Source organism: Mixophyes fleayi, chromosome 8, assembly GCF_038048845.1.
Source record: "Mixophyes fleayi isolate aMixFle1 chromosome 8, aMixFle1.hap1, whole genome shotgun sequence".
Lineage (NCBI taxonomy): Eukaryota > Metazoa > Chordata > Amphibia > Anura > Limnodynastidae > Mixophyes > Mixophyes fleayi.
The window spans coordinates 116,560,644-116,583,228 of NC_134409.1; the positions used below are offsets into that span (position 1 = coordinate 116,560,644).

At 39.5% G+C, this 22,585-nt stretch overlaps 1 protein-coding gene across 3 annotated transcripts in view; it reads right to left on the minus strand.

Annotated features, from left to right (window-relative positions):
* Positions 1-22,585, minus strand: part of ERC2 (ELKS/RAB6-interacting/CAST family member 2) — an 804,554-nt gene that overhangs the window by 636,423 nt on the left and 145,546 nt on the right. For all 3 annotated transcript variants that reach the window (XM_075183253.1, XM_075183252.1, XM_075183254.1), the window contains 2 exons: positions 10,059-10,214; positions 6,371-6,538 (listed from right to left, as the gene is read on the minus strand). In XM_075183253.1, the coding sequence (XP_075039354.1) occupies positions 6,371-6,538; positions 10,059-10,214 (324 nt within the window). The remainder of the gene's footprint in view (positions 1-6,370; positions 6,539-10,058; positions 10,215-22,585) is intronic.

Here is a 22,585-nt window from a genome sequence, read left to right on the forward strand (position 1 = left end):
AGTAGTGCGAGATAGAGCCTTGTACAAAGGAAGGATGCACAGTAAATAGAGCACCAGGACCCGATGGAAATGAGGAGCAAACTCTCAGCATAGCATAGGATTAGTATAATCACCTAAAAGGACAGGTCATTGCCTTCTACAAGAACACATCCTGGATATACTCTGTGCTGCAGTATGTATACTGGTGATGAATATATTAACTAGAGGTTGGTGTATCCCTGGCCACATCAAAATTAGATTAGAAGATGCAAAGAGCACGTATAAATGTTCTCTGACCCTTGTCAAAAGCCCTTGACAAAGAGAAAACAGTTCATTGATACATAAGTTGTCAAACAGTCACACACGTCGGCCTATACAACAATAGAAAGCAGAAAAACCTCAGATAAAGATATAAGTATAAAAACAGCAGCGCAGTGTACACAGCCAAACAAATGTAATGGAAATACGATGATTAATGGGCGCTTATAGGGAAAAAATGTTTTCTGAGTATACAGACTGAAAGTATTAACACTTTGTGACTCTCTGTAGAATACGCAAACGCCATCACTTTTAAAAGCCCAGCATGTTTCGAATATAGACAGTCTATGATAGTATTGTAAAAGAATGAGAAATATTTGCTTTGTTAAACGATATGCAAGACATAGGATTTTGCACTAATAAATAATTATGGGTTTGAAATTTAACAACTTTAGAAAACATTTTAAAAATGAGATTCAGATATGGATAGTTTATAGCGAATACTTGGGGAAGGGGCTTTCTGTATAACAAGCTGAATAATTTGGAACAGATGAGCAGATTGCTGCGTATGTAATCTTTACCAATTAATATATCCAGTACATGGGTGTTTTGGACACTTCCGTATGGCTGTCTTGGTAGTAGAATGTGTGTATTATACATACAGGTATATAGGATCGCTTATCCAAAAGAGTATTATACTAACAGTGCAAAAGTATACTCTCGAATCCACCCGTTCAGCAGAAACCAGAAGCTCTAGGCTGAGAATGGTGGGCTATACTCATACTAAGGGTACCATTTGATTAACGGAGAGGACACCAAAGTGGATTAATTAAACTCAATGGTCTCCATAACACAGCTACTTTGGATCCTAGCGACAATTTTAGAAAGAGGCGGGAGATCCGGGGGCTTCCATTGCTGAGCTATTGCCGCCCTGGTGGCGAGGAGTATATGCCCTGTGACGTAATGGTCATGGTGTTGGAGCTGTAGGGGGTAGAGGTGTAGTAGGGCATGGAAGGACACTTGTACTGGTGTTCTGATGTATCAGGCTGAACACAGCTTTATATGGGTCATTTGTAAATGTGTTTAAATATATTTCTGGCATGGTGCTCTAAATTACTGTAAAAATACAGTGTACAGAAAAAAATCATCCAGTATTATAGATCAAATACCTACACTGTGAAAAGATTTTACATAATAAACCTAATCAGAGCAGAACACCTTACATGTCATGGAGCTGATTTATACACACTATGAGGCTGATGCAGAGTTGGCCGCAAAATGTGAATAACTTATCCTTTTCAAAAAAGAGCATGTTAAAATAGTGTATTTCCGCTCATATGCAGAACCACACACATCAGCAGCATATGCATCTGGTTTATTAAAATGACTCTATTTCTTCAAAGCTGAAAAATTACAAATGCCATGCTATGGTAATGGGTATGCTATATATACTGCCTTTGCTTAAAGCAATACATGACACAGATAAAAGGGGATCGTTAGTAAGTAAAGTTTGCATTTGACAATGCATCCTAAAGTATATCTTGCATTCTACTTGATTTCAGACCAGCTTCTCCACACACCTACAGGTAACTAACTATACCTTAAAAAAGACAGATGCAGCTACTCTAGTAGTTCAAAAAGACAGATGCGTCTCTGAATGGATGAGTCAAAAGAGTGACTGCATTGTGTCGATTTACCGGCAACCTTGGCAGCACAGTGGCCTAGTGGTTAGCACGTCTGCCTCACAGCACTGGGGTCATGAGTTCAATTCCCGACCATGGCCTTATCTGTGTGGAGTTTGTATGTTCTCCCTGTGTTTGCGTGGGTTTCCTCCGGGTGCTCCGGTTTCCTCCCACACTCCAAAAACATACTGGTAGGTTAATTGGCTGCAATCAAAAATTGACCCTAGTCTCTGTCTGTCTCCCTCTCTGTCTGTCTTTGTGTGAGTGTGTGTATATATTAGGGAATTTAGACTGTAAGCTCCAATGGGGCAGGGACTGATGTGAATGAGTTCTCTGTACAGCGCTGCGGAATTAGTGGCGCTATATAAATAAATGATGATGATGATGATGATGATGAACCTTGGGTCCTTTGACAGAGTGACCGTACACTCATCTTAAGGCAGAAGCTAGATTAACATGGTACAGTCAGCCCTGTTGAGTCAGCCATTGGTCCCAGTATGGTAAATTATTTGGAGGACATCATTATCATCATCATTTATTTATATAGCACCACTAATTCCGCAGTGCTGTACAGAGAACTCATTCACATCAGTCCCTGCCCCATTGGAGCTTACAGTCTAAATTCCCTAATATAGACACACACTCACACACAGACAGAGAGGGGGACAGACAGACAGAGAGGGAGAGAGACAGACAGAGAGGGAGAGACAAGGGTCAATTTTGATAGCAGCCAATTAACCTACTAGTATGTTTTTGAGGCGAGGGAGAAAACCGGAGCACCCGGAGGAAACCCAGGCAAACACAGGGAGAACATACAAACTCCACACAGATAAGGCCATGGTCGGGAATTGAACTCATGACCCCAGCGCTGTGAAGCAGAAGTGCTAACCACTAGGCCACTGTGCTGCAACACTGGATGGACACTGGATGGACATTGGATGATGGAGCAGTGAGGCACTTGTTCTCAGGCTGTTCAAAGCTTCTGCTTCATGTCTTCCAAGTTGGCTGGTGGGACATGCTGGGACTTATATCTACACATCAGTTGCAGAGTCATAGGCTGCCTAAACCTTGGTTACAGTTAAGAATACATTTAAAAAGTATCAAACTACCCTTTCTCCCCACATGCAGCCTTGCAGTTTTGATATGACACATTAATAAGTTAAAAAAATAATAATAATATATGTCCGCCCACAAATTAAATTGATCTGCTGTAGCCCACACTGGTGCTAGAAAACATCACCTATCTTAGGTTTTGCTCTGAGCTTTGTTTGGTCAACCCAGCTCCCACCCAACAGAGGGCAAAAAGGAAGGTGTGCACTAGAGTGGGGGCTGCTAGATTGGCTTTGTACCACACCAACTCTAGAAGGAATAAGTAGAACCCTCCGCGTTCTTCACTCCAACCTGCACTGGTGCTAAGGGATGGAGGTTGTCAGGTACAAAGCCTCTGCCCCAGCCTCCAACACTATAGGAGGGTCCAAGAAGGAACCCCCCAACTTCAGGCAGAGTTCTTTTACAAAATTATACACAACCCATTCCCCATCAGTGGCTGTTAAAATATCCCATCACATCAGCCTGGGATTAGAGTCCATAGCAATAGGGTGAGGGCTAATAAATATATATTAATATTTCACATTGCTCTCAGCAACTGGATAACAATAACATTGTAGCTGCCTTGAGCTTTCTTTATAGTAAACACTTTTTCTTGCTGTTCTGAATTGCTCATTGCTGAATTAGGCATTCTAATTTTCTACGTATAGCAGAGATGTATTTAGTAACTACCTATGCACCAAGCAGGTAGGACCAACAACATGCAACAGTGGGTCAAACCCACAGTTCCGTAAGTAGACACCTTAATTTAAATTCACCGATGAAAACTTGTGGCATTGGGCAAACTTGCTCCCGGACACAGCGTCCCGATTCTGTTTCGTTTGTATATTTCTCTTTAAATGATTCAATGCCACCTAGCTCCACAAATCTGTCATCGGTGTGTGAACGGCCATGTCACTCTACTCTGTGAGTTCATAAATATCACCGCCGAAATTCCTGCAGTTTGGTGTCTCTTCTACTTAGGAAGCCAGGGATCTTATATTAAAGCTGTTCGTACACAGACTGCGAGCATATAAATCACAAGTCAATAGTATGCGAAAACAATCAATGTTGATTGGCTGTACAGCAGTGGACGGCACAGTGCCACAGTTTAAATACCAAGTAAATTTCATATCATTGATGATGGCATTATACACAAACATGCCTTAACTTAAATCTAATCCAGGTAAAGGATGTGGTTTCCAGCCAGCTAACTCAGGGAACACATTTTTATGGCAGCGATCTGAGGCTTCCTTGTGAATGTCAATAATTCATTATAAATATAGCAAGGACTATTTCTTATTTGCTTATTGAGTTGGAACAGCTGGAAACTAATAAATCATAAAGCTGTTAGTGTGTTTGGTTTGGACTTATGGAGCATTAATAGAAAAGCAAAAAAAAATAATAATTTGCTACACAAATGGCAGCCTAGAGGGAGCATATTCCTAGCAGTGCCTGCACGCTACACGCAAACATCCCGAGACACATTCCACACAAAAACATTGCATGTTTTAATATTCCACAAACCTGGGGCAGCCACTTACTGAAGCTGCATATTTTTCACAAGGCAACAATTTGGGGCATATTCAATTGTTCCCGTTTTCTGCCGCAGAAAAAGTATTACCGTTATTACGGTAATACTGAGCCGGATTTCAGCTCGCAGCTCCCTGAGCCGCGAGCTGAAATCCAGCGTGAAAGGTACTGTAATAACGGTATTTACGCGCACTATTACCGTAATGACGGTACTAGTGCATGCGCCACGTTACTTTAGGTAGTAACGCCAACAATTGAATATACCCCAATATCGATGAAAGAGTCCTTCTCCAGAAAGCAATCGTTGCCTCCAATCTGACGTCCGTGTGTGACAGCAGGTACATTATGAAACGCCGATTGAGGCTTATAAGGAAGTAGCTTGTAGTGTTATAAGACTGGAATACCTGTCACATGTGAAATGTGTGACTCCCCAAACCTTGCATTTGCCCACATAGGCGCTAGGAAGCCGGGGAAATCAATGTCTCTCGGCTCTTAAAAAGGTTTGGGGCACTGAAGGGATAACCTTACTATCATTATTGGTATTTTCAACAGAAATTCACATAAATATTAGACAGCACAGTACACACAATTAAGCTGATGATGTAATTTTTAGGACCTGGGACACAAAGAGACAAAGTGACTACAGGGTTATGATAAACTGATCCTATAATCGGAAAAACCAGCAGAAATTGCTCGTACGTAAAGGCTGCTGACAAAGTATATAAACCAGGATCTGTACAAAGTCTCACAACACCGTGGCTATATTAAAGGGCCACAGCTACTACTTTTCTTTCCGTATATGTCCTCCGTGCTGCATTCTCCTTGCGCTGCCCCAGAAGATCATGTGACACTGCTGACAACCAAGTGAACACAATGTTATGTGGCCTTTTCCATACACATCTGGCATTTTAGAGCAGTTACTGTACATTGCCAATAGCATTGTATGTAAAGGACAAGGAAGATACAGACAAAATCAGCAAGAGACAGCGGTGATATAATGCTAGTGTACCCAGCTTAACGATTTGCCCAGTTATGTATCTCTTGGCATTTTATGTTTTGAAATGAGCCTGACTCCACCACTATAGCCCTGATGGGTGGAATAGGAAGCTCATTATCAGAGCCCCTTTCTGATTTACAAATATTCTTCTAGAAGAAAGTCTATATAAAGTAATTTACTCTGTGGATGTAACTGTATGAAGCTGCGAGTTTCTAGCGAGTTTGAGAAGTGAAGATATTGCCTATAGCAACCAATCAGATTCTAGTTATCATTAAGATAGTACATTCTACAAAAAGATAACTAGAATCTGATTGGCTGCTATAAACAACATATCTACTTTTCAAACCCCCTGGAAGGTCGCAGCTTGATACATTTACCCCAAGGTCTTGCATTCCTGATGCCAATTAATTTATATCTTTTTGTTACTACTACTGTGTTCAACAATCTGTAATATTACTCCTTTCTTACTGGTTGTAGAGGCAACATTTCCCTGCACTTTGGACACTTCTTGGCTACAGCCGTCCTTGTACAAGCTAATGGTACTTAAGCTCTTTGTATGTTTTTTAAGGTTTAAATATGTTTTATCACTTGCACATTTGGGCTACTTTTAGTAATTATGCCAATAAACAGCTGGGCCCGTTTTATCCGAGAGCCAATAACTCCTTCAAGTTCCACCTTGTAATGTTATTCTTTTTAGCCTAATAGTCATTTCAGCATTTTTCTCATAGTAGAGACCAATAAAAAAACGATTACTTAATCTGTCAGAATTTGTTAGAGCAGATTCACAATATAGCCGGTGATTAATGAGGGCGCTGTAGTCAGTGAATGAGCGTACCTCGGTCTGAAGGATCGCAGCCCTCTGTTCTTTGGCAGTAAGAGATTCCTTAAGTACTTCAATGTGTTGCTTGCAGTCTGAGTTCTGATTGCCAAGAGTTTCCAACTTGGTTTGTAAGGCAAGAAGTTCAGATTCCTTCTTTGACAGCTCCAGCTTCAACTGGTCAATCTTTAAAATGATAACAATTTATAACAATTAATTATAGCCATTCTATAATAATGAAGAAAAAAAAGAATAATTGGCATAAGAGTCTGGGAAAAAAGGGGGTAGTGAAACTAGGGGGTGACACAAATCATATAGGAGCCCAGGGTTGAAAATTGACGCAGGCCCGAGCACCAATCATCATCACCATTTATTTATATAGCGCCACTGATTCCGCAGCGCTGTACAGAGAACTCACTCACATCAGTTCCTGCCCCATTGGGAAGCCTAAATTCCCTAATATACACACACAGACTAGGGTCAATTTGTTAGCAGCCAATTAACCTACTAGTATGTTTTTGGAGTGTGGGAGAAACCAGAACACCCGGAGGAAACCCACGCAAACACGGGGATAACATACAAACTCCTCACAAATAAGGCCATGGTCGGGAATTGAACTCATGGCCCCAGTGCTGTAAGGCAGAAGTGCTAACCACTAAGCCACCGTGCTGCCCCAATCCACAGATTATGCGAGGAGTCTTTTCACTCAAGCCAAAAATATATTGCAACAATATAATTTATAGACTATACTGGGGCAGGATTTAAGTATACCATACTTGTATATATGTTATATATGTTTACTTTGCATATATTTACAATGAGATTAGAACTTTTCCACTATTTGTTTCTATTTGGAAACCTGAACTTGCCACTTTATACAAATAGGTTTTACATTTTTGTGTTATGTTTCTTGCTTAATAAACTTATTAAAACATTGTAGCAAGTGTTAACGTAACTCAGACAGAATGCATAACATAATGCATAATGCATAACTCAGCAGGAAACCAGATTGTTCAGAATTTCGAAATGAAACACATTATCATCGTCAAAAGTAATTTTTTAACTAAAGCACTATTTAGAATTGCTTCCATTAAAAACAACATCTAATCTGGTAAAGGGGGCAACAGGTGGACCGCGGACTGCCTGCAGCCTACTGAGCCTTCACCAACGTCCCCCAGCTCATTCATGCTTCTTGCTCCATCAGTCCATTTCACTGCTTCATGTTCCGCCAAGGTTCACCTGCGGCCACAGCTTTTATTCTCTGCCAAGCTGTACCCACGGAATAAGAGCTGGGGAAGCGGGTGAAGATTGGCAGAGCACAAGACTGAACTTTATCTTGCTCTTTGCCTGTGAACTCCTCTACAAAACGCAGTGTTGTCATACAGCGCCAACAGCACATCAGGAGTGGAGGGGTGTGCAAAGTGAACCATGCAGTCTCAATCATTCCTCAGTGGGAAAGAGCTGATTCCTGCTTGCATCTTTGAAGGGAAGGAAATTTTGGGCAGCCCTGTCATGTACCAATCTGTTGCAAAGCAGTTGTATATTTTTTATCCCATTTACACATGGGGCACATTAAAAACAACCAGTGCAACAGACTGATGGATAGAAAAACAGACAGGTGTCTCTCTCTTTGATTAGATGTAGTATTACATTATTACTGAGATTTAGGGGAAGATTCAATTCAACGCGAACAGTCTGTGACTCCAGAACAGTCTGCGGAGACAGTCTGAGGCCTGAAACCTCCGCTCATTTCTCTTTCCACCAAATAGAGGTGCGCAAAAAAATGAGTGGACATTCCATACCGTAATAGGTGGCATTGTGTGCAGACGGACATCACTGAATTGTATCTCCCCCTAAGGGGGAGTTTGAATCCAAAATTATTGCCAGAAAGTGGCAGCGGAGCATTCATTTTTACTCGCGTGAGTAATGTACAGCCCTTTTGAAGGTCAGGTGACCACACATGCAGCGCTTCAACTGTATCAGGCTGCCAATCGCTGGAGTGACTCAATTGTGAACCGATCACCCTACAGAGCTTAAAGTGAACTTGCTTCTTATTGGCTGGTTGAGTTACTGTGTTGTCATTGTGACCAATTAATGACAACCAAATCCCTTTATTAGCAGATTTTTATCAATCATATAATCTGGTTATTCTCAAACCAAGAACACAGGCAACACTAGTTAAGAATGTTGGATTGGTGTGGACTGAAAATTCTGGCTACTCACAAGCCATCCACAATCAGTTTTCACATGCTGAGTGAGGAGAGTGATTGTTTCTCATATATTTATTTATTTGTAATAGGAATCCCACATGCTTATCACTCACACCTCATCTCATCTCAGGAATATAAATCATGGAGTTCTGGAGACAAACTCAAGGGAAACAAAGTTGGCCAAAAGGTTTGTTTTGTTCAGTTGCACATCATTGTCATGTTTGTATTTCGGGAGATAAGCATTTTTGAAGTTTCAGGATAAAACACAAGAAACAACTAATAGCTAAGCGGCAACTATGTATTCTAGTAAGAAAAATCATTTGTTAATGTCCACAATTACTACAAAACTATATTTATTATGTCTATCGGTGATTTTACAGTACAAGTACTACAAAGTAAATATCAATTTTTCACCATCTCACCATCTGTCAAAAGATACACTCATGTTTAGACATATCCGTTAAATTCCAAATCTGAAAGGTTAAATACATTGTTCAGTGATAATAAGTTAAATATTACTCCCTATGTGCCATACAGATAACGGGAGCGTCTCTCACTTGAGAAGAATAGGGCTCATTCACTCACTTTGTATTTAGATGCAAAATTTTCAGTAAACAAATCAGACGCTTACATTATGTGACATGTACACGACAGATAAATGATAACTGATAATTTGGTGATTCAGAGTCTGCACCTAAATAAAATGCTGGTAAATGTGTCTTAAGGGTAGATTTACTAAATCGTCTAAAAAGGAAAAATTGAGGTGTTGCTCATAGCAACCAATCAGATTCTAGCTATCATTTCCTAGACTATACTAATAAATGATAGCTAGAATCTGATTGGTTGCTATGGGCAACACCTCCACTTTTCCTTTTCAGATGGTTTAGAAAGTCTGCCCTCTAGTGTCCTTTAGGTATCTGAATATATGTATGAATCAATCAATTCTCAACAAGCATTTCAGCAATCCAAGCCTGCCAAGCTGTCCGTCATTCTGCTATGAACCTTCTTCCTAACATGGCAATTTGCTGCAGGGGAGTGACAGACAGCATGGTGGAATATACTTAGTTAAGTATAAACACATAAGTAATACACAATGTTTTCTTAATGTGAAATTTTGGCTATACTGACTATTTAATTAGTCCTTAAAGGATGTTTTTTTTTTTGCTATTGAGCCCCTGTTTTTCTTTAGATTGTTAGATACACTCTCAAAAAGATTGCATCTAACAGTTCCTTCACTCTGTAAACTTTTCTTCATTGAAAGGTCATACGTGAATCTAGCCAAAATCATGGGGATTCAAATACCCCGTATACAGTGGACATGTCCATTTTACCTGGGAAGATCTCTGAATTACCCTGGCAAATTAGCAAATAATAATCAACTTGGGTCTTTAAAGAGTTTTGCATTATTCATATCCCTATAAAACACTGTTAGAAGCTTTTCAAAACAATCACACTGTAATGTACAGCTCAGGTGCATTGTTTCCATTATTTCTCACCTTGCTTTTCATAAACTTTGAATGACTTTTGTAAACTTCCATCTGTTTGATCTCCTCCTCCCTGTCTTCTGAGTTCAGAACGCCATTTGTTTTTATGATTTGGATTTCGTCTTCAAGGTCTCGGATGTTTCTTTCAAGGGACGCAATTTTGGTATCCTGTGTGGAGATGGAAATACTACTTGTGTAAATGTCGGCACAGGAAGAAAGCAGGCAGCGCTAGGAATCTAATATCACACAAAACCGGATTAAGGTGATTAGAAAGCGATATGAGAAGCAGAGCTAGTGAGTACAGGTTATATAGATCACACGATTCATGCCATGCAGTTCTACATTAATTGTAACAGTAACATTACATGTAGTGTAGACAAACTAGGGCAAGTATTGCTTGGGGATAGTAAGTACACTGCAAGACATCCCCGTTTTATTCCATTAAACCTGATCTACACGGAATATCACAATTCTGTACATATTGATTCATAGAGGAATTTTTACAATAAGACACCCATCAGGTCACCAAATAAAACTCACAATCAGCAATTCTGGCCTGTGGAAAAATCCCTAGTGTAAATAAATTACATTCAAGCACCAACATGAAATACAGTGTCATTTTACCTACACTTATAGTGACTATGGGAAATATATATCAAAGGGCGATAGGGCTTGTGTTAGTGTCACCCTATATACTAACGGGGTTACTGCCACCGACCATAACCCTGTTCTTGATAACATTTTCGCTGTCTATCACTGTACCCAGAAAGCCCTGTGGTGCAAAGGGCTGACTATCAAATAATTTTTTTACCCAAAATTGATTTGATTAAATTAATATTTTCTTTAAAATGAATAGGATATTATTTCCAAAGGTAAGAAGGGCACAGTTATAATATAATACAACTACTGCTATAGTTTTAAGTATATTTGTATTCAACTTTTTCAAAAGCAAAGGACGCAGCAAGTGTTAATTGAAAAAAATATATTATTATATTACTTTATTGTATACTATATTTATTATGTAAAAGAGGTTGCGAAGAACTTTGCTACCCAAACCTGATACCCATCTCTAAAACATTGTATTATCTACAGATCTGGACATTTGTAAGGGGGGTAGGAAGTCTCACTATGAAGACCCCTGCCCAAGCAGCTCTATTCACATAGATAAGAAGGATGAATATGAAAATTTCACAAAAGTATATTTTTTTAACCAAAAAATACTATATCAAGAAAGCTGATTGCCACTTTCTAATTTGGTGGGTTGTTGCAGATACTAAGTATAACGTATAAGGATTAGGACACTGTTATTAAGTCTATATGTTATTTACTTAACAACCTATAAACACTATCCGCCTTAGCATGGAGGGGGAAAAATTCAACATGCGATATTGATCATTTGTTTGACATAGTTCTCCCAAGATATCAAAGTCGGTACAGTTTAGTACAGAGTTAATAAGAGTGATAGATTTAGCAGCCATGCCACATACAAAATGTTTGCTTTTAGTATATCATAGAAAAATCACAGCAACCAAAGATGATGTTCAGCTGTACACACAGAAAGAAAGAATATCAGAAGAGCTCAACTAGTAAATATAGGCAAACAATCAAGGCCAGAGAAAGTAATCAGAGATTAGTACACGCTGAAGGGCAGAGGTTCTTGCTGCAAGTCATACTGGAGTCACTGTACACACCAGCCACACACCACACACAGCACTGAACTGCCTTTCATGAGATGTAAAAATGTAATTGGGAAAAAATCAATATATAATACTGTAGATCATAGAGAATGTCTAAATCTAAGCAGGCACGATCTGTTGAGCTCATCAGGAAATGGAAGTAGATTTATTTAATTAATTAGCACACACTGGAATAAAGTTCAAAACAATATAGTAAGGTGCAGATGAATGTGTGATATATTTACACCTGTCAACAGTCCCGATTTTTCAAGGCATGAATGGAGCGCAATTCAGTCAAACGGACGGTGTTTGGGCGGATCAGGTAGTGACCTAATTTTCTGTTTCAGTGTGTATGGCATTTTTATGAATATATCTGTATAGACAAAGCCTACATGGAGAAAGTACAATCATGTCTAACATATGACACATATATGTTACCTTATATCATGTGCCATACTGCCCAACATTTACCGAGGCAAAACCAGCACAAAATAAGCCCCTCCCTTAATTCATCAAAATACCGCCCTGATCCGCTCAAACACGCTCACTTTCTGAAGATCAGGGGCTGTAATGGCCTCCCGTTGCAAGGACCATTGGGAGGAATGGTGTACCTTAATTGTACCTATAGACATGAATAAGAAATGACTGTATGCAAATAAAAACTAAACAAATAAAAAATTAACTATATACGATGATTTGCCTTTGTATCCGTCTCCTTGCTCTCAAGCACCTACAAGCTGCTGCCATCTATATTGTACATAAGGCTGATTCAGCAGCTGAGTTAATTAGAAAGGTGTTTCCTAAAATGTTAAACAGACGGGGGCGCTTCCATAGTGTATTATCCAAGGTGAAAATGTTTATTACAACCTGTTATCAAAACAATCATCTACACAACCTCTTATTAGATTAGGGTAATTTTATGTGGGCCTGTCTAGTTGGTGAAGTAGATTGTGCCTGGTCTATTAAACATCCTGTGGCTATAGTTGGCTGCAGTTAACAATTCTGTTATCCGTTTTTATATGTATAATATGTATAATATATGGTCAAGTAGAGATTGGGGTTAATCTACTCTAGAAATAATACCAAGCTGCCATCACTTTACCAGCCTTATGCCAACAATTGTCTTTATAAATTACTGTCTGTGCAAGTGGCAAGTTAGCTTTCTCTGGACCACAAACCCTCACCTGGACAAGCCTTTAGTGATTCAAAGCAGTGCATGTTTTCAGGATCTCCTTACTAGCACAAGAAATTCCATGATCAGCAATGAATGTGGCACAGAAGGAAGTGGCAGACAACGGGTCAATTGTGCTTTTATAGAGGAAAACAATCTGCTTAGCAGTGTATAGTGACTATATGGGGCACCTATAGAAACTGGATGCTATTGGCCAATGCAAGTGTCATATATTGTAGTAGATTTTACAGCAAAGCTACAGTATAGGAAACAGCTATAACCATGACTATCCACCAACACACCAGCAACGAATACATTTCCTCCCATAATAGCCTACTATTAAATGTATAACCGGTTCAGTGATATCATGAACCATTTACTTTTACCTACCAAAAGATAAGTGCCCATCAGCTGATTAATACACCTGTTCTAAAGTTCTACAGCTCCAGGAAAGTAACATGTATTGAACTTGGGTGCTAACACTGATCGGCTATGGACTCTCTAAATATGAAACAATACAGGTTGAGTTTTTGTGTCTGAGCTTTGCAGCGTCCCAGAGAACAATGTTTTTGTCTACAGGCACCTAGAGAAAAATGTTTTATTTTTCACCTGATCATATGTACAGATGCAGTAACTTGAATAGATCCACACAGAGAAGTCAATTCATCATACACACCCAAGAAGTATAAAAAAATAGAAACGCACACACAAACCTTTCAACTTACCTGCCAAATAAAATCTGGATCAAAGCACAAAGACGGAGATCTCTACAAGGAGTAAAGTAAAACCACAGATTCATATTCAGTTTGATTCTCCAGTTACAGCACATTCAAGTCATCGGTTATGCCTCGTAATCATAACTATGAAGGACTCTTGGCACGGAATCAAAAACACCATAAGCTAAATTACAGTAGCTCTAACAGGGGATAGCAGCAATTCGTGGTAACAGGCAGGGGAATGATTATGACATGAAATCGAAATAGCTCTATTCATTAGTGGTGCAGTTATGGAATTTCTGTAATGAAATTCTAGCATTACACTTAAGACAATACAGCGAATGCCTGCAGCAGCTACAAGCTAATAATACAATTGGGTACTCTGCCTTTAAAGTGGGGTCAAACGTGAACGGAAAAACTCTGCTGAAATGTTACAATATCTCAGTTAGCGAAGAACATTTGTTCACTACACACTGCCAAATTTCTGTAAAAGTTTTGCAAGCCACTGACTTGTACCGATAGATAAATTACCCTGGTAACAAAGAATGGATGACCTCCTATATTAATTTAAACAATGATTTTCTTAATAAATAACACATTTCTTTAGGTTGGTACTACATCTGTGCTTTTTGCATCTGCGTATTGTAGTCTTAGGAAGGCAGCAGTTATGGTTTCTATTTGCCTGCAGGTAACAGGCAATATAAAGATTAAATACCTTTAACAAGAGCAACAATATGCTCATGAAAAGCCATGTTTCTATGGCTAAGATATTCAGGTGCACAAGTGTAGCCTTACTCTCAGCAAATCAAGCACAATACTGTACCTTAATAACCATTAGTATAATGTCTTTTAGCTATAACATGGGATCACACCCCTCTTTCACCCCAGTCTCTATTTCATTAAATGCTTTTATAGCAATATCGTTTTTTTTGGGTACCACAAACATTAACAGAGACCATCAAAGAAAACTCCAGCCAGAAAAAGAGGAACTAATGTAATGTAATGTAATTCACATGAAGTTTAAACATTTTAGATATGAATGTCAGTTTAGAGATTTCAAATGATCATTCTCTAATGTATATGTGTATATAATTTATATGTTTATATATATTTATAAATAAAAAAAAAAAAAAAAAAACAAGGCTGTAGGCCAGGGGTGGGCAAACCAGTCCTCAAGGGCCATATAACAGTTCATGTTTTTAGGATTTCTGTCTGTAGAAACAGCTGGGATAATTACTGACCCAGCCAAATAGATTAACTCAGCTGTGCATGATTAAAGAAATCCTAAAAACATGAACTGTTATATGGCCCTTGAGGACTGGTTTGCCCACCCCTGCTGTAGGCCAACAAACTATAAAAAATCAAACCGTGAATGTGGTAAAAGTTTGGGAAACCTTTCGGTTGATTCATTAATACAAACCTTGAAAGGCCTTAAAAGTTGATTAACTTAGTAAATTAATCCAGGTGAAGACAATTCCAAAATGATCAGGACTTGAAAATAAATACAATTACTGTTACAATGGAAGGGGAAGACTTTAAAAAAGATATTTAACCAGAGCAAGAGCAAAATAAAAGTTATACCTAACCTGAATGGTGGTGTGGGGGAAAAAAAAAAGATATCTAAACACCAGCTTTTTGGAGAACATGTTGATGCGCTAATAGTTATTTATTAACGCCGCTTATCGCAGTGATGAAAAACCTGTTATCACAACAATTTATCATTAAAATCTGTGTGAGGAACGCTTTACAATACTGGCCTGGAGCCATAATTGGTAACTTTCTACTTCGCTGGGCCAGTCTGAGGGAAGCAGCTTCACGCATATGCACCTAACCTGGAAGCCTAGACTTAGGTTTTTAGCACCACAAAGCAAAAATATTATGAAAAAATAATTGTTAAAATATAGAATAAATATGTAAAAAATAAAAGGAGAATAGTTTGAACACATTGATCATTGAAAACATGCTTTATTCATATAGGACCTAGTTTAGAGTCGGACGCAAAGTCAGTTTTAGGTGCATCAAGCAAAAAAAAAAAACTATCACGCATGCGCAGCAAACGCCATATCCGCCTACATCTTGGATGCAATTAACACTTGCGACAGCTTGTGGCTCACTACGATAGAATGGGCGGAACGCAGAATTGTGAAGGCGTGACCATGTAAGTACATCCTAGTCACAACACATGGCAAAAAAGGGCTAAAACTGTGTGGCAGGAATTAGGTGGCGCAAGCGGTTAGCTAGCTGCAGGAACTGCTCGCAGCTTGGTAGTGTATTAAAAGTGGGACGCAACTGGGGTTGTTTGCCACTGGTCATACCCTACCAAGCTGCGGCACACACCCATTCCTACACTTCTTAGACGGACTTTGCTTCCGACTCTAAATGAGGTCCATAATGTACTGTCGCAATGCTTGTTAAGTAGGCAGGGTATTGCTGGTGGGGTCTCCTTGATGCATAGGGAAAAGCACTCTCGTTGGCGAAAACACACGTTTTCATCCTATGATAAATGTGCCCCTAACTTTCCACTGTCAGAAAAATAATTAAGAATTAGAAGTGAAGGGGGGTTGTTGAGGTCAAATCAATATCTGAAAGACTAATATAAATCTGATAGAACTGCTTGTAAACAGTAAGTCAGATATACAAAGCACAACTTACATCTATAATATAAATGCTTAGTGGCGTGTGTTAGTCTGTGTGTGTGTGTGTGTGTGTGTGTGTGTGTGTGTGTGTGTAAAAAATAAAACCAAGCTGCAGCGCCACCTGCTGGGCGGAGTTATACACTGACCTACTAAATTCTTAGTGTGTGTGGGGGAAAAAATTCAGAAAGGGCTGAAATTTGGTATACTAAGATGTTTTTAATTTGTTAATTTAATTTGTTAATTGTTAAAAGTGTTTATAAAGATTTAAAAAAAATATATATATATTTCTTGAAGGAGAAGTGACAGTGGGGAGTGGTTGGTGGTTGCCGGGGGTGACAGAGTGAGAGGAGTGTGATACTCAGGACCGCTGAGAGAGATCCCTGTGTCTGGATGAGGTGATGGAGAAGAATGATGAGGTGGTGACATGTGGACAAAACCACGTTAAAAAAGGGCGCTTACGTCGGGAAGTAACGCTCTTCCCCTGAGGAGGCCTGGGCTATGACCCAAATGCATGACAAGAACCTTTTTAACACCTCAAGTAGCTTGATTTGACTAGAATGCATGAGTATCATGCACGGGTTAACTTGTATAACACATAACTACAAAAGACTTGCAGAAAGGTTTAGCTGACACTGGAGTAGCACTACACAGATCTAACATAAAACGTCCCTTAAACAAAAATGATCTACATGGATGACCTGTCAAAAGGATATTTTCCCACAACCTCATCACAAAAGTCAATTTCTGATATGACATAACAATATTAAATCAGCCAGAAACTTTTTGGAACAAAGTGCTGTTGACTGAAGAAAAGAAAATTAAACTTTTGGCCACAACTACAATAAATACATGTGAAAAAAAACACGTGATCTACAGTAATATGTTTTGGGGTCGTGTGGAAATATTGAAGAATGGATAGATTCAGGTAATTATCAACAAATCCTAGATGCTAATGGGCCAGCGCATACTTGTGAATTCTTCCCTCCGAGAAATGCTGGAGGGGATGTCAAGTGGCCAGAGCAGGGGGGTTGAGCGTGGCACAGCAAATAGCGTAAATTTGTCATTGAGAGCCACTTCCCAGTTCCCACCCATGGGTAGGAACCCGGGAGAAAGGACTAGGGTCTGGGAGAGCTACCACTAATCTGGGAATCTGCGAGACATTGCAGAACAGCAGGCACAGAGCACTAAGGCTGGTTAGGCTTTTTGTTGGGGATTGGGGGGGGGCGCCCACATTTTTTTAAAATTTATTTATTTCCGGCTTTATGTGTATCTTACTGAAATGTGTGCATTTTGCACACTACGCAGAGCCGCACATATATTAATAAATAGCGTGTAAATGACAAAAGTTGCATTCAACTACACATAAGAGCCCTAATGTGCGGTTAGCAAAGTACACTCATCCGCCCAAATAGTATTTGCACTGATGTTTTGTACTTTTGTGATTTATGTTTTCCTGTAACATTTATATTTAAAAACACCCACACCTGTTGGTTTGAGCATACTTGATTTATTTAAATCATGTACATGGAATAAAGAACAGAAACTTCTACCGTCCACAGGACACAGGGGATAAAAACAGGGGCCCAAATGTCTTCAAATCTGTAAATTATGTATGGAAACATTCATACATAAATACATGTCTGGAAGATATATACGAATAAGCCACTACACAAGGAAAATAGACTTTGGAGTAACTCTATTTACATGCCATTGCCTCTTCACATGTCAACCAGAACAAACTTTCGGGTAAGGCTTAAACTGTCTATCTGTAGGTGCATATTCTATGTCAGCACAAACCGGTGTGATGCTCAAAAACCCTGTGGATTAGGAATTGACTTTAAGGACTGCCATTTAAACAGCTTTACCCAGAAGCCTCTTCTCATTTTGTAAAGGCTCATCTGAATATGATTAGGGAATTGCAGCTGGGAAATCTCCCTAATTTATACCATTGTTATATTGACACGGTTGAGAAGTTCATTAAGCTATGAAAAGAACATATATATTTATAGGGGGAGAATTCAATTGGGCAGCGTTATTCTAGGAATAACGCTGCCTGCACAGTATTACCGTTACTACGGTAATTTTAACACAGATTTTTGCTTGCAGCCCTATACGTTGCAAGCAAAAATCAGCATTAAAATTACCTTACTAATGGTAATACTGCGCACTATTACAGTAATAACGGTAACAGTACGTAGGCCGCTTTATACTCCCGAATAAAAGGGGCCCATAGACTAATGTATTTTTTTTTCTATTTTTTGATGATTTTCTAATAACAAAATATGGCTCTACTTCTCTCAATTGAAACTGCAAGAGGTTCATGTGCTTTATATTAGAGGATTACAGCGCCATAAACGAAACATTTAGTATTTGATGTGAGATAAATCAAATGAGAAAATCTCACTTACCTTCAAATGAATGGGAATTTCATGGGAGAGGAGCACTGTGAACACCACAAGCAGTTTGAAAAGAGTCCACTTTGATCAGGAGCGAATATTCTAGCTTGAACCATTAGATGAATTAATGGACCCAGTGGATTTTTGCCTTTTATGTATCCTTTAAAGATTATAATTTTCTACAAAGGCCACTACTTTGCCCATCATATGAAGCACTATCTAGTTCCGTCTCCTAAAACAATACTAGGGACAAGGTACTTACCTTGACCCACAAGACTGACAATCAGTTTAATTGTTATGTTATGAAGAAGCGCCTGGAAGAAGAGAAAGAAGATAATTTACCTGCTTGACGACGAACAGGTAAGGCTCCGGCAGTGACGACGGCTTCCGAAAAGATTTGCTTTGGTTCAATCAGAGTCCACCATCGAACTGACTGGCGAGGAGAGATGACATTCAAAATGCCCGCGGTGAGCTCCGATTTGAATGTCATCTCTCCGCCACAGTCAGTCCGACGGTGGAGTGAGATAGAGAAGAGCTCCAGGGAGGACAACGTGATCAAGAAGAGAAGATGCCTGAACAAGATGAGAAGACGCCGTTATCAAGACCAGAGGACGCTGGAGAAGAAAAGGCCCTTGGACGGACCTACTTGAATTTAAGCACTAGGCCTGCAGCACAGTTGATTGAGCGCTAAAGGCCCATAGATAATTCAGGCGCAAAGCCCATGTCTACAGTTTATTCAAGTGCTAGACCTGTGTGCACAGTTTATACAGGCACTGCCCATGGGAACAGTTAAATTAGGCAAAGAACCTGTGGAGGCACCAGTGTTTTAGGTCTGTAGCAACATGGATCAGGTATTAGGCTTGTGAGGCATCAGCAGAAGCACTTCCCCTTATCTGTGCCAAAAGCAGTGTTCTCCCTCCTCTCCTCATCCACTGGATCACCAGTGAGTACCACTAGACACCTAGGTGGATAAGAGGTTAGTTCAGTTGGTCTCCTACATCTGAGACCACGCCCTGAAGGTATTTGTCCCACCTTTCTCTTGTGTACATCAGTGATTCAGAAGCACTGTATTGTTTAAAAAATTTCAACCTGTGCTATTCTCCCTGTGCCCTGTACCTACAGGACCCATTAGTCAGCCCCCCATTAGAAGCAGGCTTCTAGTATGTCTTCATTCTGATATAATCCATTAGTCAGACCCCCACTAAAGGTAGTCTTTTGGCTGTTCATTGAATATGTTCTGTCTGTGGCTTTTTGCATTGTGGGTGTTACTGTTAGGTCGGTTAGGGTAGTACATCACATCTAGTGCTAGACGTTAGTTTTGCGCAGCACACAGGTTACATAGAACATTGTTAGGACCAGAGAGCTGCTGCTGTTGTTGCATTGCTAGCTAGCACTAGAGTGGGTGGTATATACTACATAAGCAACAGGTTGGTCCTTTGGGAGGGCTGTTGTGTTTCACCCCTTTCCTAGGAGTCATCTTTAGCCGCAGACCGCGCTCAAGAGGTGATGGTGTTACAACGGTGAGTATGACCTATTCAGTGTCTCTCTTGGTCGGGCCCCCACCCCTGGTGGGTAAGGTGTTCGTGTGGGAGTCTGTATCCCTGTTCCCATGCCAAGAACAAAATCAAGGTGTTTTGAATTCGGAGTGGGGTGCAGTTATCCCATTCAAGCCAAACACCCTTGACATTCCCCCTTCTTCATCTCTTTACTACCACTTCCAAAATAACCATTGCTGTATATCCTCCCTAGGCCAGACCCAGATCGGGAAGGAAAGTGCAAGTAAGTTCCTGGGGAGCTTATCCTTCTTTCCTTAGATAAATGGGCCTTTCAAAGTTTATTAATTTCATAGGATGACAGCCCTCTATATTTACAAAACAAGCTGTGCTGATGGTGAAGGATAGGGACAGGTTCCTTCAATCCCAGAAAAGGGCAGATTAGAGACATGCTAGAAGCTGGTGAGAAGTGAATAAGAGAGAAAGGGGAACCCAGAAAAAAAGGGTAATAAAACATGAGAATGAGGAGATGTAGAAGAGACAACTGTTACAGAGGAGGACTATATATTGAAAATGGGAGGACAATACAAACAAAAATAAATGCCAAATAGGTAAGGGGTAAAGTCAACACCAGGTAGGTTGATAGCATATGAGGCTGGGGTAACGTAGATAAAAAGTAGATGTCTTGTATGTGGTTAGATGTGAAAGATCCTGGGTTGCTGATGAATATAGAAGGAGCTCAAGCTCAGATTTGGCCATGAAGGCAACGGGACTTCAGTTACACCACCGAGCTCTGCTGTGTTTTCAGCAGAGTGAATAGTTCCAAGCATGACTTGGCAGTGTTATCCTGTAATTCTTTTTAAGACAACGAATTGTTGGTCTCACTTATTTGCTTGTGGGAAAGAGTGGTGTCTCCTGCCAACACAAGGGCACCATAGATAATCCATGAGGTGAGCTGCAATGTGGACCTTCAGCTACCATAAGGATTGTGTGACTGGCTTATTATTTAACAGAGCACCAGGATAATGAATTGCAGGGTGACTCCTAATGCCCTAAAGGTTACTGCTCAGTAGTTTAATCACAGGAAGACACCTCTACTGTGTTAGTTGAAGATATATAAACCATGGTTCCCTGGCTGTCAACTGGTTACCATCTAATAAAGAGTTAAGTAACGGAATATTTAAGTGGGCATTCCCTTGAGTACTGTCCAGTATCTACATCTCATGGTAGTGCAAGGGGTACATTTTACTTTGTGTGAATATATAGTCAATGCAGCTCTGAAAATGTTTTATAGTGTTAAAAATGATTAAATTATTAAATAACTTTTACCTCTCCCTCCCAGAGTCTTATGATTCACTAGATTTCTAAAGATTCTAATTTAGATTGTCCCCCTCAGTTGTGTCATTATGCTAAAAGCCTTTCAAGATGATTTACCTGGACATTGATTTACAGAAAGTGCATTTTCCTAGTGGCTGCATTTCCACATAATTAAACTGGCTTTTAAGAGATGATGTTCAGCTGAAAACAAAACTGATTTACTTGAGACATTTACCATCTTAAACATTACAAGACAGCATAAACTATGTGTTGTTGCCAAGTAACAGCTGCAGGACATTAATTGTGGATGCAGTATAATACTGCATCATGTAGTTAATACTGAATTCTAGCATGTTTATTTAAAGTGATGATACAACTAAATCATGTTAGATTTAAAATGTACCTGTCAGATCTATTAGTGTGGAAAAACATAAAAGGACCTAAGTTTTGCATTTGGATTTTTATATAAGGTGAAGGTTTAATTAAATTATTAATTGTTTTGCCGATGTCTGCTTCATCATTAATATGCAAGCAAGACATTTTATTTTCCAATGGAATAGTGGTATCTGCCACATCTATCCATAAATCACTTTAACTCTGACCTAGAATGGGTAATTGTATGCAATTCACTAAAGCCAATGAAATGTGAATTTTAGGAGGAATAATCTTTACTGAACTCTACAGCATTCTATTTGTTGCACTCTAGGTCAGTGGTGCTAGATGTTTTTTAGGTGGAACCCCAAGTGTCAGCGTGTCTTTATGCCCTGACACGCCAAAATAGAAGTGATAAGCTTGTAGCGTTACAATGCGACTATTATCTTATTTTTAAAGTGCTTCATGCCTCTTTGCTTATTTACTGTCCTCTCAAAATGTTAATATTACAAAAAAAAAACTGCCACCCATATCCAGGACCCCTACAGTTCCAGAGAAACTCTCTCCAGCCATTGTTAGCAATGGCCACTTCTCCAGGTCTAACCCTCTTGAGGAGTTTAACTGAATACACAACTCAGTGCACTGTAAATAAAGATCCCACACCCAGAGGCCCTGACAATAGTGGTGCCCTCATTTAATAAGTGTGAGTGTGATATTACATTATTTTATAGTAGACTGCATCAAAGTACTCAGCTGAAGGTA